A 14,692-nucleotide genomic window follows, 5' to 3' on the forward strand; every position below is an offset into this window, starting at 1 on the left:
TATAAATACTTCTGGGCCCAGTGTGGTAGCCTAGTGGATAAAAGTCCTCGCCTTGCATGTACCAGAATCCCATATGGGAACTGGTTCCAATCCTGGTGGCCCCGCTTCCCATCCAGCTTCCTGTTTGTGGCCTGGGAAAGCAATTGAGGACAGCCCAGGGCCTTGGGATCCTGCACCCAATTAGGAGACCCAGAAGAAGCTCCTGGCTCCTGACTTCAGATCAGCTCAGCTCTGACTGTTGCAGTCACTTGGGGAGTGAATCAACAGATGGAAGATCTTCCTCTCTGTCTCTCCTCCTCTCTGTATATCTGACTTTGTAATAAAAATGAATAAATCTTTAAAAAATGACACATTTGTGCATTGGGATATTTCAATTAATTGTGCATGAAAATACCTTGCAAGTTACGGGGGAAGTGTTTGGGGGGAAATGTTTACAGGGAGTTTTCAGTTCTTTTCGTGGATCTTGAGGAATGTCCTTGAACCTTTCACTTTATTGGTAGAGTTTAGCGACTAGTCTGATATTTTTGTCAACCAAATGGCCTGGGGTTATGAAAACAGAAAAAGCCAGAAGGTCTCCTTTTCAAGGCTTTCCCTTTCTAGTTGTTGAGTTTAAACAATTGCTTACCTTCGTACACCAAGTTTCTTAGAGTGACAATCCTTCCCCTCTTACTCTTTCAAAGAGCCATTAAATAACACTACCTAAGAGAACACCCTGAAAATGATTAAGGACTTTTTATAAACATGACATTTATAGAAATGGGCCCCCAAAAAATCGATGTCATTTGCATCGGCCTCATTTTGTCCAGAAAGCTTGTTGTGTTGGACATTCATTTATTTTTAGAGACCAAGAGCCACAAAGCACATGGCTAGTGGGCTACCACCTTTTGGATAGGCATAGTTATGTCTAAAGAAGGTGATTTGCTTTCACATGTGTTATTGTGTTTGAAGTTGTAAGTTTCGGTTTAGGATGTGTCACTTCTGAAAACAAAAAATAGGTACATCATGTGCAAGGAGAAGTGCGCACATCCAGGTGGAGTAAGCCAGTGAACTAGAGCATGACATGAAATTGTCAAGCACATCCTCTCTTGACTTCTAAACATGCCGAGGACTGCTAGCTGCTCTGTACTTTTGCTGCGAGGTGAGCAATAAATGGCATCCAGTTGGCAGGGCTGGCCAGCAAGTGGCAGTTTAAAATTAGAAAGCCGGTCGAGCTAAGGACCATGGATGTCTTCCCCAGGGAGTTGTATTGCGGTGTGTTCCCTGGGGGTGCTTTTCCTCACTCCTCTCCTTACCCTTCCTTGATTTTTCCTTTAGGATTGCAGAAGCTAGGCCAAGATGCCCACGCAGCGAGAGCCAGAAGGCCGGCTGTCACCAAGCATATCCGACGTCTGCTGAGATGTGGATGACAAGCTTCTACATCAGCTTGCCCAGTCACCTTTCAAGAGGAGCAGAGAAGATGCTCAGATGAAAGCAAATTCCTTTTGCTCTGGGAGAATGCCATCACCGTGCAGGTGATCGATATTGTCTTCCCTTGAGAACTTCTGGAGACTGCAGGATCCCAAGCGAACCACGGTCAGGCTGGAGAGTACGCTTAAAGAACATGGGCACAAAACATACTCATGATGCCTGACATCAGATGATGTGCGGACACTGAGGGCAAAACGGGCTTTTCCCTGGCCAGGAGGAGCTGAGCCAGGAAAGTACCAAGCAACAAAACACAAGCAAAAGACTTACAACACCATAAAGGGAGACACGTTCATGAGTGGCAAGGGCGAATATTCCAGAACAAGTGTCAATGGAGACTGAGGAGAACAGGTAAATGAATGAATGGTTTGAAAGGCAGCTGTGTGTGTGTGTGGAGATTCTAGCATTTGTGGAGTTTCAAATCAAGGCGGGTAGCGGAGACCAAACATTTGCTCGCTGGAGGGAGCAGCGAATCCATGGCAAAAACATCCTGCAGTTGTATCAAATGGTGTGTGCAGCTTCTCAGGGCTGAAGACAGCCGTTCATGTTCATCCGCAAAGGTTTGGGCTTGCTGTTTCCTGGCGTGGCTACTGAAGTGGAGTTCACCAGACAATTCCTGTTTCTCCTTCCTGAAATGCGTGCTTTGGTATCTCTCTTGGGCCATATGATGACACAGAAAGTGCGCACTTTGAATTCTACATTAAAAAAGAATTGAGAAAAGAGAGAGAGAGGATGAGAGAGGGACAGAGGCCGGGTCTACATCCCCTTTGTAGTCTATTAGGGTAAAACAATAATACTTGCTCCTTTTCTCAAATATAGGTGCTATGTTATAAAAATTACACTTATAAGGATTCATGCAAAATAGATTATTTATGATTTTTGAAATAATTATTCCTTAGCTTCTGTGTGCTTTCTTAAGCTTACAGGAAAACATTCTTTTCATTAATTTGGCTGCTATTTTCAAATATGTTCAGTCACTGAAATTTTAGTGCCATTGAAACTGGGGAAGGCTTCACACCCTGTAATCCGACGAGGCCAACAGAACACAAGGGCTTGTCAAATTCGCTTTCCAAACTCGTAACTTTGAGAGAAGAACCTCAACTTGTTTATTCCTTGCAGAGATGTTTGCTCCTTAAAAAGAGGATCTAAATCTTGCTTTTTGGTAGAGCTTTCCCCTCGGTATCTCAGAACTGACTTTGTTGATGATATGTGAAGCTGCAAAGGAGTGAGTTAGTTTATAGATTTTCTGTTAAAAAATGGAATATTTGATTATTTTCTGTATTTCCTAGTGTCATGAGACATCATCTATAATTAATAACGGATGTTAAATTGTTGAAAATGAGAGAGATAGGGACTTTCTTTTTATCCTACATGTGACCTTGCAGTGTTGATTGTTTTTAAAAACCTCCTAAAGTGCTTTTCGTATTGATTCCTTTCCCCTTGATTTTAGGAGTAGATGTATCTTCAAATGACATGCAAACTCTTTGTCACTTAAGCTTCCACTTCTAACCAACTTGTTACAAGTGGCACCTTGATGCATACCCTTTAAAAACCACCTCGGTGGTCTGTCTAATAAGCCATACAAAGTGCTGTAGATGATATAATAGGAGTAGAAATGTTGAGTACATTTATCTGAAATATTTAGCTAAATATTGTGACACGAGGAATCTCATTTTTTATATTTATTCATTTTGTTTATTTGACAGAGAGCACGTGCGCAAGAGATTGATCCCGATATCTTACCTGCTGTAATATTTCCCAATGCCCCAAAGCTGGCTTTGTGCCAGGCTGAAGCTAGGAGCATCTGCGTCTCCCACGTGGCTGGCAGGGACTCAGGGACTTGGGACACTCTTTGCTGCTTTTTTGGGTGCATTTGCAGAGAATTGGATCTACAGTGGAGCAGTTTGGCTTTCCTGGTGCCCTCTTGGCATGCCAAAGTCACAGGCAGTGGCTTAAGCTACTACTATTCCCCAACACCAGCCCGTATAATCTTTTCTTCTCTAACATCAGTCCACGTTTCATCTTTGTCCCTTAAGGACCGCGATAGCATCTGCGGAGATCTGAGATCAGAGTATACTTGCCGGATTGCTCAAGAAGTTGAGCATTTAGCAAGGGCAGTTTCTACGAAAATAGAGAAATAGCAAGGTTAATAGTTGGAGCAGGTGCTGGGGAGTTTCTGAGTCCGAGGTGTAGTTTACTGAGGAGTTCCAGCACTGGGCTTGAGCACCTGCTGGCAGTGGAGTGAGGACACTACTGGCCTTGGAGTGAGTGTCCTGGCTTGAACTTCTTGGCGATGGTGTCCACCGTGTTGTCGTCACAATCACAGAGGTTTTGCAGACCTGAGGTTGGAGGGTGCAGGTGAAGAAGTGAGAAGGGACTGGCTGAGATAGTACCTCTTTGATGAACACAAGCTCTTCGGCTGGCAATGGATTGCAATGTTTCAAGGGAGAATCAGAGTAAAACGAAGTGCAGAGGACAATGTGGGGATGGTTAGCAAGCTGCTGAGCCTTCATTTTACAAGCAGTTGTGGTTATTTCTGGGACATGTAACATTTAACATAATGACTTGAATTGTGATTGATAATGTGATGCCAGGATATGTCATGGACAATGAAGTTATTGAGAGATTCTGTATGAACTTCATGTAACTTCTGAAAAGTTTGTATTTTTAATAGCTCCTGTATATATGAGCATCATCTAGGTAAAGTGAAGTATCTTTTTTTTAATTAGAAAGTGCTTTTCCTAAATAGTCAAGAACACGATAAGATTTAACACAGAAAATTATTCTGATAAAACACAAAAGCTTCTTTCCCTATGTACATTACTTGTAAGTTAAGGAGAAATGTTTATAAGTATCTTATATGCCATCTTATCATGAGAAGATCAATAATCAAAGAAAACTTTGGTATTTTAATGAAGCCAAAACTCAACAATAAGCCCTTATAAATGAACCCACCCGATCCTCGCCAGTTTGGACTCTATGAGATTGGAGTCTTCCAACAGTATCTTCCACAAACCTTCTGTAATGCTTTACATCCATTTAGGTTTTGGTCCTATATTTTCCCCTACTCATTTTGGAATACACTAAACATTTTACCTCAGAATGAAGCTCCTTTTTCCTTTACTAAAAAGTATAGTTTGCCAGGAATTGTTTTCATTCACATATACATATACATGTATCAATTATGTATTTTAGCATTAATAGCTTTTCTTCATCAGAGAAAAGCAGAAACAGACAATTTTGAGTTTTCTCTCATTAACCTGTATTGTGCAGCAGATTGAAGAGTGCAGGGCTGGTTGTATAGGGATAGCCTGTCTTATGGTTCATTTTTTTTAAGATTTATTTATTTTTAATTTTTATTGGAAACTCAGATATACAGAGAGGAGGAGAGACAGAGAGGAAAATCTTCCATCTGCTGATTCACTTCCCAAGTGGCTGCAGTGGCTGGAGCTGAGCCAATCTGAAGCCAGGAGCCAGGAGCCTCCTCCAGCTCTCCCACGTGGGTGCAGGATCTCGAGGCTTTGGGCCATTCTCAACTACCTTCCCAGGTCACAGACAGCGAACTAGATGGGAAGCAAGGCCACCAGGATTGGAATTGGTGCCTATATGGGATGTGCAAGGCGAGGACTTTAGCAAAGCTACCATGCTGGGCCCTATAATTTATTTAAAAAAATATTTATCTACAGACTCAAATGTATTTAGCATTCCTAAGCCATACGAAAATAAGAATCCCAAATGACATGTATTTAAGCTTGTGCTTAATCAGTATTTCAAGGGGTTGTCACTACAGCATAGCAGACTAAGCCTTCACCTGTGATGCAGGCATCCCATTCAGAAGCTGGTTTGAGTCCCTGCTGCTCCATTTCTGACACAGCTCCCTGCTAATGGCCTGGGAAGGCAGCAGAGGATAGCCCAGGGCCTTGGGCCCCTGCATCAAAGGAGACTTGGAAGAAACTCGTTTCCCAACTTGAAACCAGCCCATCTCTGGCTGTTGTAGCCAGTCAACTAGTGGATGGAAAATCTCTTTCTTGCACTTTCTCTCTCTGTAATTCTGCCTTTCAAAAAAACCTTTATAAAAATATAGTAGTTCATCATTCTTGAGCATCACCAGTGAATGGTCGTTACCGAACATAATCTGAAGTTGCAAGTTAATTTTAGAAGCATTTTTAACTATACAAAATGTCAAAGCTGGTTTTCAGTTCAACTTCTTTCACTGTAAGCTATTTTGCAGTGTAGGCATCTCAGACAGGTATCACAAACGCAAACAGAAATCCAAGAAATGAAATTCAAAGGTTTTGTGCTGTTTTTAGTGTAGTGATGGATGTCAAACAGTCATTTTGACTGTATCTTTACATATACATTTGTCATTAGGTTAACACTGTAATCATCTTAAACACATAGCAGTTATAATATTGCTCGATTATATTGCTCTCATTGGAGTGCTGAGCCCACTGTTTGTGCCAAGGAGCGAGAGGGTCTAGGTCCTTGTCTGTGATGCAAGGAAGAATTTGAGGATAAGACCCAGGCAAAGGGGAGCAGAAGAGTAAAGTCTAGTTGTGTTCAAAGCCGCAGAACGCAACAGGTGGGCCGTGTGTGTGTCCTTCCCGAAGAGCTGCACTCTACAAGGTCTCGCTGTATCCTTTCGCAGGATCTGGAAGCATAGGGGCTGGTGTCTGATGCAGGGTTTAATTAAATATTCACAAGAGGGAGAGCTAGGGGCACGAAGTGGCTACCACTCATTTTCTTGGCCATTTTGGAGCCATTGGATGTGTCATGACATCCGGTATGTGGTGGGAGTAGGACTGCTAGCCACAGTCATGCCATTGCGATGATCACTTACACAGTTGGCTGCCATGTTGGTTCTTTTTGGCTAGTGTTGGTTCTAAGTGGTAGTTTTGCCGAAGCTGTGGTTTTCTGCTGCACTGAAAGTGGGGCTTTGTGGTGTTTCAAAGAGGGGCTGGAATCTCAGTGCCCCCATGCCAGCTATTTCCTTACTTATATCAGTCGTATAATACTGATAACTCAGAATGATACCAATTTGTATTAAACCAAAAATACCAAACCACATTCATTTAGTAAAGATTCTTCGGCCCATGTGAACTTGAATAATATTTGGGTTAGTTTCTATATTTTAGAGACTTTTAGAAATATTTAATTATTCAAGTGTGTTTTTTTATCCCTAAGCTAAGTTAATAGTATGCTTAAGGAATTTTTTGCTGTAAGTCAAAATTTTTGCTGTAAGTCACATAAATACAGTGAGAGAAGCATTGATCTCACTGGTTTATGTAAGATAACTGGTGTTTGAGATTGCCCCATTTTCAAGCTTTCTCTGAGTGGTGTTTCTGACGGATGGAAGTGACAGGCGATAGGGTAGAGACTGTCACTAACCTGACTCAGCAAAGATCTTTCTGCAACTGGATTAGGCAGCACAATGGCAAAGGCCCAAGAATGAGGCCTAGAAGGAAGCAGGGCTGAAGATCAGGTTCAAGCCCAGCCTTTCCTGGACCTGCCTGACCTGTCTTAATGCATGCCTGACCTGTATAGCTGACACTGTGTCTTACCTGGAGGTTGCAGCTTACTCCTGAAACCATTCACTGCTCCAACATGCATTGAACATTTAAGTGCCAGGACTCGAACTATCTGAAGAAATGGAATTGATGCAGACAGGTACTGTGGTGAGTTTTATATTCTAAGAGGGCAAGACAGGAGCCAAGTGGTAAGTGCAATCCTTAAACGGCAAGGAACATGGTGTCATGGGACCAAGGGCAAGGCAGGCAAGGAAAAGGAAGTGGGAGTCCAGTGATGGTTTGTGGGATGCGTGGGCAGCTTCATGCAGTAAGCACGGGGTGGACATTGTGGAGATGAAACCTGGCCAGACACTTGATGGAGGTGACGGGACTGGTCATGAGCCAGGCAGGGGAAGAACGTTCCTTTCAGAAGAGCTCATCAGACCCCCTGGAGGGGGCTGTGTGGTGTGTTCTGACACCCGAGGAGGCCTCGTGATCAGAGTGCAGTGAGTGAGGGCCAGGGAAGTAGAGGATGCAGAAAAAAACCCTCAGTTTTCTGATGTGTTCTGGGTACTCAACAACTCCATTTGTTTCTGACATAAACTCTCCAGAGTTGCCACAGACTCCAGTGGTTAAGAATTCAGTCCCAGAAGACTGCCCCCCACTTCAGAAACTTAACCACCACTGAGGCCATCAGACCATCTCCACTCTGTCCAGCCAACTGCAAAGTGAAGGGTTTCTACCCTCCAATTATCTCCCCTAGGTTTGGCAATTGGCTAACCAAAGTGCTTCAGTCCTTACCAAAGTGCTTTGCTGATGGTTGCAGGTTATTCCGAAGGGTACAATTCAGAAACGGTGAAGAGGAGGCCATGCAGGGGGCCAGGAGTGGGAGGCAGGCATACACACCACCCTTGCAGCACCCACGTGTGCCCACCAACCCAGAATTCCCCTTAGCCTCCCTGTTTCAGAATTTTACCAAAGCTTTCTCACATACCAATTATTGATTAGATCATTAGCCTTTAGCAATTCACATTCTTCATTTTCCCTCCTGTTCCGGGAGATCAGGGGTTAGGAACGAACAGTTCAAATCTCTGATCACATGATTGGGTCCCCTGCCCAATTGCCCTCTTCTTGAAACTCTGTGGGGACCATCAAGAATCACGATTTAGCATGAACTCAGCTAATTTCTTTCTTTTTTTTTTTTTTAAAGATTTATTTTTTTTATTACAAAGTCAGATATACAGAGAGGAGGAGAGACAGAGAGGAAGATCTTCCGTCTGATGATTCACTCCCCAAATGAGCTGCAACGGCCGATGCGTGCTGATCTGAAGTCAGGAGCCAGGAGCTTCTTCTGGGTCTCCTAATTGGGTGCAGTGTCCCAATGCATTGGGCCGTCCTCAACTGCTTTCCCAGGCCACAAGCAGGGAGCTGGATGGGAAGTGGAGCTGCCGGGATTAGAACCGGCGCCCATATGGGATCCCGGGGCGTTCAAGGCGAGGACTTTAGCTGCTAGGCCATGCCGCCGGGCCCCTTGAACTCAGCTAATTTCAAAGGGGGGGTTTTCACTGTCACTCAGGGGATTCCAAGGGTTTTAGGGGCTCTCTGCCAGGACTTGGAGACAATAGCCTAGTATGCATTTTCTATGTTAACACAATGGGAGTATCAAAAATTCAGAAGGGACAGCAGGCAGATCTACAGAGTCCATGTGTGTGAAAATAAACCCAGGCAGGGAGGAGCAGGTGGACAGGGTTGGGCCAGGAACACCAGCCAGTCCTCTTGGCCTGATGAGGGACAGGAGCAGATTCAGACTTGGCTAGGAGTAGATTCAGACTTGGAGCCACAATCTTAGGCAGGAACCCAGAAACATTCAGGGACATAGGCGAAGCCAGTGTGTTGGCAGTTGTCCCATACCTCCTAGGTTTCAGGAGTCCACGAGTACACATGGGATCAATGAATATTTACATGCATATCTGCATGACTGTACAATGTGGTCTGCCTTGACAAGACCTTAGCCCCCATGTTTCTTTTGTCTGCTTTAATTATTCTCCAGCTATTTTTAGGTGTCCTTGGGCTGCTGCCAGCTCCCAGGGGCTCATGAACAAGTCTGCTCATGTTATTTCCACTTGAGCCTCTTGGGCTGCGTTCCTTGCCATGCCTCTGCACCTGGTGCCCCTATTATACATCATTCCCATGCACCTAGCATATCCCTTGAGCCCACAGGGACTGACTGGAGGAGGGGCAGGGGGTGTCTGCTCCCCAAGCCTTGGAAGGCTTGTTTTCTGGAGGGGAGTAGTACTGCAGATACTCAGCCCTGCCTAGCATTTCATGAACACTGTGGTTTCATCTTACTTTCTCATCAACACGAAGGCAGTCCACTACCAGTTGCCAGACGGAGGACAGGTCTTGACCTGTTCCTTCCGTGTCCTCTCTGTCCTCTGTGTCTCTTTCCCTCATATTTTCCTTAGATATCTCTGCATACAGAGCAAAACACACTCTCAACAAACATCCTCTAATCTCCTTGAAGAGAAAAAAGGTTGTGTCATGGAAAGAGTCTGTAACACTTTGGAGCTGGACACACTTGGACTGAATCTCAGTTTTGCTAGTCATAAGACCTTAAATTGGTGATTTTTTCCACAACACAGGCAAAACAATGCCTACAACAATCTTGAATGATAGTTCAAGAATATACAACAGTCGGCATAGAATCAGAAGCAGAGAAGAGGCCCTGAAGAAGCCACCAGTACCACATGCAGCCATCCAAAGCACCGTGTTTTCTCTGAGTCCCTCTGCAGGTGCTACAGGAGAGAAGATGCCCACTTCCATCCCTGCCTAACGGGCTCTGGGTTGCCAACCCATCTGTTAAATATTTCTTGGTTTCAGAGATTGTCTTTCTTGCTTCTATCATTCCTTCAGTGTGTCTAAGTGTTTCTTCTGGGGGTGGGGGATAGTGAGTGTCTTTAGTCATCAAATAGGAAATGCAAGATGGAAGGGAGGGCCTTGACGGGATCCTGATGAACACCATGGAGTATCTGTAGAAGATAACCATCAGCGGTGGGATTGGGTGGAGCAGTTATGGCGCCCATGTCCCATATCACCAGGCTTGGCTTCAACTACCGACTCTAGTTCCCTATGCTTGCTTCCTGTTAATGCTGTCCCTATGGCAGCAGTGACAACCCCAGTGTTTGAGTTCCTACCATCCATGTGGGAGACTTGAATGGGTTCCTGGCTCCCGGCTTGACCTGTTCCAATTCTGGCTACTGTGGCCATTTGGGGGATGAGCCAGTAGAATGGAATTCTCTTTGTTTATTCCATCCCCGCTCCCCACCCCAGCACTGTGTGTACATTGAGAGATGGCAGGATGCTGCCTTACAGGTGTGGTCCTTATAGGTGGCAGCAGAAAGGACTCTGCCAATCTGATTCCCTTGCAGCTCTCCGCCAGGCCTGCTTTCTTGCTAGGTGCTGGGAAAGCAAAACTTCAGCCCAGCTGTGTGATCTGGGTTCTGTGTGTGAGTATTTGTAGTGTGGGTTTGGTCTGCACGTGATGACTGGTTAGCTCGGTTAGCTCGTGGAGTGATGTGCGCAGTTGGGAATTCATTTTCAATGAACAGGTAAAGGAAGTTAGTGAGGGAAGGAGAGGACATACAGAGCTTAATCCTTCACAGTGTCATCCTGCCTCTCAGGCCTGCTGCTTCCTGTCATGATGGTGAGTTTGGTTCTGTCCTCCCCATGGGTAGCCAGTGAGGTCACACTGTGGTGGGTGGTCTGGCACTGAGAGCCACCAACAATCAGGTCAGGATAGATCAAGGCTTTAGAAGCACCAGGTGGACAGGGTGGGGAGCGTTCTGGAGCCTGAGGGCAGGAGCAGTAGCATTGTCACTGCCTGGGACCCGAGCGACTGGGGCAGGAGCAAGAACAGGCCTGAGTGTCCCTAATCCAAGAAGCTGAAGTCAAGAGTACATCAACATTCAAAGCCTTTGAGCACCAATGTGCTATCACAAGTGAAAAATTCTGCACCTGACCTCATGAAATAGATTGCAGGCAAAATGTGGATATATTAAACACATTACCTTCAGCGTGTGTGTATAAGGTGCATATGAAACAAAATGAATTTTGTATAGAGTGAACAGGAACTCTTCCTGTCTCTGTGTGTCTTTTTTTTTTTTTGCCTTTTACATAGTCAAACAAATAAATAAACATATATAGGAAACAGAATGCCCCTAACAACAGTGGTCCTCCTAGGAGGTAATTTGCATATATATGCAAATATCCCGAAATCTGAAAAAGCTCCAATTTCCAAAATCCAGAGGAATCCCAACCTCCAAACATTTCTGATGTCAAGCATTTCAAGCAAGAACATTAAGCCTGTGCTTGAACTATAAAGGGCAGAATGACCAGGTGGAGCATGGTACCTTGCGAAGGGCAGTGACTGGGTTGAAAGTCACAGCCTGACTATAGGAAGCTGAAGGGTGGGGATTGGACATGTATTTCCCAGATTCATTCCCCAGCTCCCCCTCGGCTCCTGCCTTGGCTATGCGTGGGCCAGTCTCACACAGAGCATGTGTTCTGGAGCCCTGCTTCCCATGCCAATCAGCCTGGGCCTGGGAGGGGATGGAGGACAGAACTCCAGGGGCCGAGGGAAGCCAGTGGAAATGTGTGAGAAGATGCCTGAAACCCTTGATATTTTGGCTTTGTGGATGAAGCTGCTGCCTGTGGCACTGCCATTCTGTATGAGCACCAGTTTCGAGCCCTGGCTGGTCCACGTCTGATCCAGTTCCCCGCTGATGCACCTAGGAAAGCAGCAGCAGATGGCCCCAGTACTTCCCCTGCACCCATGTGGGAGACTCGGACCATGCTCCTGGTTTCCACCTGGCACAGTTTTAGCCACCACGGCTAGCTTGGGGACATGAACCAGTAGATAGATTATCTTTGTCTTTCTCCTCTTCCTCGCTCTGTAACTCTGTCTTTCAAGTAAATAAATACAACTGTTTTAAGAAGCCACTTAAATGGATTTTACCTTAAGGTGCACATTAAGTTGGTGCTCAGACACAGCAGTCTCTCAGCTAAGTGGCCTGCTGGTGAGCTTGTTACGTTTCTAACAAGTTGTGTCTCTTGGACTTAAATCTTTGTCCTCCACAGATAAATGCTGCCTTTACAGAGAACTGACATAATTCTAGACATCAAAAAGGACCACAAGGAAATGTTCATGGTGACGAAAGGGGCCCATTGATCTGCAAGGACTCTCATAAAGAAAAGTTTTCCCAGCTAGATGCTCCTCCTGTAAAATGTTTGTTTTTACAATTTATGAGTTATTTCTATAAATTACTTAGGCATTATAATAAGTGAAGATTAGAGAAATAGTGGACAACGTATGATTGATTTAGATTTAGGTTTGAGTTCCTAATGAAACGTAATTCAGAATACTAATACTTGCTTTTGTTCCTTAGTAATTTTGTCTTTTGTGCTTCAAAAACATCCATTGTTCAATCAGTGACTACATGCACAACCTCCCTTTTCTGTTTTCATGATTCTGTTTCCAATAAAATCCTATCAGGAGAAAATTTGAAACGGCTTGGCAAATTAGCAAGCTTTAGGATTTCAATCGATGAAATTTCAGTTCAATTGTAATAAAAATAAAAAATGCAGTATTTTGGGTTTTTTTTTAATGGATCTATCCACAACGTCCCTTTAAAAATCTCCCTTGACCTCTTTCTAACTGTGTTTTCTTTGTGTCCCCGTTAGTGGTGGCTGCCTGCCAGCCTCTGTAATTAATCTGCATGGCAGCAAATGCATGCAGCCATCTATGACCTCCTCTCAGGGGGAGGACCGTGGCAGTCTCCTGTTGTGGTCAAAGGTGAATGAGAAAATCAAGCTTTATTCTTCACAAACTCCGGGATCTCTACTCGATGGGCATGGTTCCCTTGAGTGAGCATTCCAAGTTATTGCGACCCTGATTCTGCCGAGAAATAAAATGATGATCATACTTGGAACCATTATTGGCATTATTGCTTAAATCCCAGATATTGAGAGAGAGAATAAATCAGGCCATGGCTTTCATTTTGAAAGATTTTTGATAAAGGACTGGCATTGTAGTATAATGGGCTAAGCTACTGCCTACAACGCTGGCCTCCTTTATGGGTTCTGGTGAGAACCCTGATAATGTGCCTGTGAAGACAGCAGAGACAGTCCAAGTCGTTGGGACCCTGGACCCACAGGGGAGACCTGAAAGAAGCTCCTAGCTTTGGCTTCAGCTTGGCCAAGCAATGGCTGTTGTGGCATTCTGGGCAGTGAACCAGAGGGTGGAAGATCTCTGTCTCTGTTCCTCTTTATGTAACTCTGTCAAATCAATAAATCTTTTTAAAAACTTTAATGAACAGCAGAAAGATTGAAAAATAAAGTAACAACAATATGATTTCCATGTTTTTTTCTTTTAAGGTTATTTTTTGTGTGATCATTTTTATTGGAAAGGCAGATTTGCAGAGAGAAGGAGATACAAAGAGAGATCTTCCATTTTTTGGTCACTTCCCAAGTGGCAACAATGGCCAGAGCTGAGCCGATTCAAAGCCAGGAGCTAGGAGCCTCATCTGGGTCTCCCATGCAGGTGCAGGGTCCCAAGGCTGTGGGCCGTCCTCCACTGCTTTACCAGGCCACAAGCAGGGAGCTGGATGGGAAGTGGAGCAGCTGAGACACAAGTTGGCATCCCTATGGGATCCGAGAACATGCAAGGCAAAGATTTAGCCATTGGTCCATTGTGTTTGGCCCTCCATGTGTTTTCCATAAACATGTTTTTTCAGTTAGTTAGGATTGGAGGAATGTAGTTTAATCAAATGATATAGGAACTCTATTTAAAACAGCAGTTGAGAAATAAAGACAAGTGTCCTTTTAGCAAGATATTTGGCTGACTATAACCAACTGAATAGAAGCAAAAACTATAGGATCACACTCTTCTGTGACTGTACACATCTCTGCTCTTCTTTATTTCTCCTGCGTTTTTAGCACAGTTGATTTTACCAAATCTACAAGTCAAAAATCTAAAATGCTCCACAATCCGAGACTTTTGCACATTCTACATCGGCCCTCATGTGATGAGCTGCCCTCATGTAGATGCACTGCAGATGTGCCAGCTGGCATTCAGGCTACAGGTATAAGAGGAATATGCAAAACCACATGGATTTCCTGGCAAAACTGGGATCCCAGCTCCAATTTGATCTCATTCATCGGAGGCACATATTCCCCAGCCTGAAGAGATCCACAGTGTGAAGCAGTGCTGGTCTCCGAAGTTTAGACAAGGGCTACCTGACCTACCTGTGGCAGTGTTTTCCTGAGCTCTGTGCTGCATGTGGCCAACCAGACTATCACCTTACCAGCCGCCTGGGAATGCAAGATTGCTATTATTGCTTAAGGGAACGCAGGACATTCCTGTCTCTAAGAAATGCAGACCATGGTCTCCACCCCTTAACTTTGAACTTGAGAGTTGTGCAGTGGAGGGGAAATCAGGTGGGGCCTGGCTTCCAGTCCTGACACTCGTACTTGCAATGAAATCTGAGACACATTGCTGAACGTCTCGGGTTCTGAATCCTGATTCGGGACTGCCCAGGATGATGTCTTTCTTGCAGGGTTGTTTGAGAACTAGATGGGATAGATGCAGGGAAAGGGAAGGATTTGGCATGTATTTTGTGATAAATGAGTATAAATGAACATTGTTCCAACTGCTGGAATGTTCC

General features: G+C 44.5%; 1 protein-coding gene across 1 annotated transcript in view; it reads left to right on the top strand.

Annotated features, from left to right (window-relative positions):
- Positions 1 to 1,256: 1,256 nt before the first annotated feature.
- The window catches only part of SACS (sacsin molecular chaperone), a 71,568-nt gene continuing 58,132 nt past the window's right edge, over positions 1,257 to 14,692 (top strand). Inside the window, exon 1 of the mRNA XM_058670975.1 lies at positions 1,257 to 1,815. Coding sequence (XP_058526958.1) covers positions 1,796 to 1,815 — 20 coding nt within the window. The 5' untranslated portion in view covers positions 1,257 to 1,795. The remainder of the gene's footprint in view (positions 1,816 to 14,692) is intronic.

Source organism: Ochotona princeps, chromosome 12 (genome assembly GCF_030435755.1).
Source record: "Ochotona princeps isolate mOchPri1 chromosome 12, mOchPri1.hap1, whole genome shotgun sequence".
In the NCBI taxonomy this organism is placed as follows: Eukaryota; Metazoa; Chordata; class Mammalia; order Lagomorpha; family Ochotonidae; genus Ochotona; species Ochotona princeps.